General features: G+C 38.4%; 1 protein-coding gene across 3 annotated transcripts in view; it reads left to right on the forward strand.

Annotated features, from left to right (window-relative positions):
• LOC109540183 (leucine-rich repeat flightless-interacting protein 2) overlaps nucleotides 1-3,695 on the forward strand; it is a 12,266-nt gene that overhangs the window by 2,399 nt on the left and 6,172 nt on the right. Inside the window, exon 2 of one of the 3 annotated variants that reach the window (XM_019908422.2) lies at nucleotides 839-925. In XM_019908422.2, coding sequence (XP_019763981.1) covers nucleotides 842-925 — 84 coding nt within the window. In that variant the 5' untranslated portion in view covers nucleotides 839-841. Of the gene's footprint in view, nucleotides 1-838; nucleotides 926-1,365; nucleotides 2,408-3,695 lie in introns of those variants that run through there. The other 2 variants (XM_019908421.2, XM_019908418.2) reach the window with 2 other exon arrangements.

Raw genomic sequence — 3,695 nt, forward strand, 5'->3', positions numbered from 1 at the left:
ACTATCTTCAAAACTGAAAATACAATTAGAAGCAAAATTTCAGTAACAAAACCTCATGATATAATTGAAAATACAAAAAATGTAATTTATAAAATTCTTTGCGAATGCAATAAATTTTACATAGGAGAAACCTCAAGACCATTACACAAAAGACTCATAGAACACCAATCATACATAAAAAGCAGATATCATAAATCACACATTTGTCAACATGCATTTGATAATTGCCATAAAATTCAATGGAATAATTCCACAATTTTAACAAAATAACAATCTACAAAATGTTCATTTAGGTTCTTTTGATAACGATAGCAGAAAATAGCTATCGAAACGTCAAGGTAATTTTTCAAATTAATTTTTCTACTAATTGGAATTTTCTCTTACAGCTTGAGCCTAAGTGTGTCGCAGGATACCCTCTAGGTGATAGTTCTTGATTACTTTTTGATAAATAATTCGTTCTTATTGCGAAATATTATTCTGTCTTTGAAGACAGAATCCAACAAGAAGTTTGTAAAAAAATGAATAACCTCAACAATATAGAACTTATCTAGGAAACTGCATCGATAAATTGAAGCCAAAGGAACTTTCAATAACTAACTGAAAAGGGATTGAAGCGGTTTTAGCAGCAAAACTACCACTTTTCACTTCATAATAATTTCAGCCAATCCAGGCCAAATACCCGTCCAAACAGCTTCCACCACAAAAAAAATTGTCAAGAATAATTGTCAAGATTAAAGATTCAATGGGTCAAGAATCCGAAGCATTAATTAAAAGCATGCTGAAAATAACTATTGTCTAATGATTGTTTTGGTGGTTTTAATAATTTGTTAATTTTCAGGCAATGGACGGTGCTGGCGGGGGGCGGCGGCGAGTTGCTGCGAAATCATCGGCTGAAGACCAGGCTCTAGACCAAATAGCCAAAGAGGTAAGAAATTGAGCAATTGTCTCCCGTTTTTGCCCATTTTAGACCTGTTGAAAGACATTTTAGCAACATTCCGCGTTGGCCGGCTGCCAACTCCCATATCCTGAAAAGGAAGCACTTAATCGTTTACATATTTCGGAAGTTGCTGCTGTGATATTCCTGAACTTCCGCAGAGTATTAACTGGCTGCTGTTCTAAATCCTCGAGCTTTTTTTCTTTCGGATAAATCGCAATGCTTGTCTCTTAGCGCCGCGACGTCGCTCCAACCAACGAGCTTTAACTAATAAAGTGTTTTTCATTTTCGAGATTGGCAAGTGCCGGTTGGTTCCTACCGGAACTTCAGCGCTGGATGTGACGCAAGCTAATGGGTTCTTCCTGCCGTTTGTGGCAAAATTGCCGGCAATTTACCGCAGAACCATGCGACATCATTAAAAGCTGGTCCGAAGGACCAGTAGAAGGAACTCGTTTGGCGACGCTATTTTTAGAGGAATGAACTCGCTTTGGTTTTACATTCTAGCCTCATTTCTTCGCCGTGCCTACAGGGTGATTTAACCATATAAACGCCCAGTTTCCAGCCAAATGCATTTATGTCCACAGTACTTGATTGGGAACTAGTGGGCATGATTCACAGTGAAATCGCATTGAAAACTTACACGTTCTCGGTATTTTATGCTGCATCCTCAACCATTGAAAGGGCGCTTTAATTTGTGTTTCACTTAAAAAGATCCCCATCCTTAAGGTGCATTAAAAGACTTTTTCTCCTGCTAGTTGAATTTAAAACGTTGCAATTGCAAAGTTTCCTTTTTAATTAAGACATGTTTCACCCTGTAGTGGCAGCCCTTCTCGCTTGTCTTTTGAAATGCGTCGTGTTCTGGCTTAAATTATGAACAGTCCCGGATCGGATTCGTGAGTACAAAGACCGTCAGCTGTTTCCTGCTGCGGATGTCTAGTCGGTTCTTCTGCGAAGGTTAGTGCTCTTCGGGAAGTTATCGATTCCGTCTGGATCGCCCCAGACGTGATAAACTATCCCGGTTTGAATCGGTTTTATTTGCTGTTTTAAGTGCGGATTTGCAGTTTGCGACGTTCTCTCATGCAAACTGGAATCTAAATTCGCATCAACCGACGCAAATTTTACATAACACCATCTTCACTGCTCTCGGTGATAAACACCGTTATTCAAATAGCTGGGCGCCAGTGAGATAAAGATCGAGAATAGAAAATTATGATAATTATGGGTGTTAGTTTTTGTGGCACGCGGATGCCTAACGCGTTATCGCCGACGATTGACAATACTGGTGGAGTGCTTGGGAAAATGCCCCCGAAACTACCGTTGGATGGGGGCCCGAAAGCTACGGAACTTTTCACGCGAAGCTTCAATGCCTTGAGAAAAATGCCGTCGTTGACCGACTGTTTGGACGAAAAGTGCGCCTTGGAGGCAAAGGACGGAGTCTTATTAGTCACGGCGGTATCAGCAGCAAAAAAGGATGTGAGTAGTTGCGGTTTTCGCAATCCTCCAACTCATTCTCTCTGGAGATTGTTCTGTTTTGTTCATGAACAAGTAGCAAGTTGGAAATTTCATCTAAAATCCCTGCGTGTGATTGCAAAATGAAACTTGCAGGATTCTTAGAGAGAACGTTTCCCGCAGAACTATTGTTTGTGAACATAGAAAATTAACCAATTTTCACTTCCTTCCTTAAAAAATCCCGTAAAAACTCCCTGATAACGGTGGCAAATTGAAACTTTCCCGATTTATAAACGAGGTGTTGCCCTTGTCCAGCGAAAATTGGCAAATATCTCGCTATTTAATTGCTTTTTGTGTTGCATCTTTTGGTCTATGCATTTGCCCTTCACATCTTCGTTTCTCCAATATGTACGGTTCAGACATAAAGTCCTTCAGGAATCTTTATTTTATATATATACTATAGCAATATTTTCAATCAGCGATTCATCGTTTGCGTTTAATTGTAAACTTGAAGACTATTTTTAGCCGGGCACTTTAAGGGTGCAATAATGCGGGGTGCACGTGGGCATCGGAAATTGCCCCCATATTCTTCTATTTCTGTACGTATCAAAATAGCTTTTAATGGACGCTTCCTGCTCTAGGGTTTTATTCGACCAAATGTTTATGAAACATTATGCAAATGGTAAGCAACTGCCTAGTTCTAAAACCTTTTGTACAAACTTGTTAAAAGCTCCAGATGCTAAAGAATCGACTTCTTGAGCGGAATCGATTGGGCTCAAAAAACACGCATGTGAAATTTTGATTTTTGGTCACAATTTTTCCAAGGGTGAGGCCAATTTTTTTGAAAAAATTAAAAATTTCTCAAAATCTCTTAAATTTTACATCATTTTCCGCTCACGGGCGTGAGGAATGCATCGAAGTCATTGAAAAACATGCTGGAAGTTTCAGATTAAAAAAAAAATTAAGAATTTTTTAAAAAATTTTAATTTTTTCAAAAAATCGACCTCCACCCTTGGAAATATTTCGACCAAAAATCAAAATTTCACATGTGTGTTTGTTTTTTGAGCTCAATCGATTCTTTTCGATGTAAGGTCACAAATGCGCATTTATAAAGTGTTTGGGTCAATAATAAGGAACAAATTGTCGGTTAAAAATCGTGAACGCTCAAAAAACGCTTAACATTTGCCGAAAATGTCTATTATTTCGGATCTGAAACGTCCAGCATGTTTTTCAATGACTTCGATGCATTCCTCGCGCCCGTGAGCTGAAAATGATGTAAAATTTAAGAGTTTTTGAAGAAATTTTAATTTTT

This window comes from Dendroctonus ponderosae, unplaced genomic scaffold (genome assembly GCF_020466585.1).
Source record: "Dendroctonus ponderosae isolate FM_Combo_2020 unplaced genomic scaffold, Dpon_F_20191213v2 Dpon_F_20191213_7, whole genome shotgun sequence".
Classification (NCBI taxonomy): domain Eukaryota; kingdom Metazoa; phylum Arthropoda; class Insecta; order Coleoptera; family Curculionidae; genus Dendroctonus; species Dendroctonus ponderosae.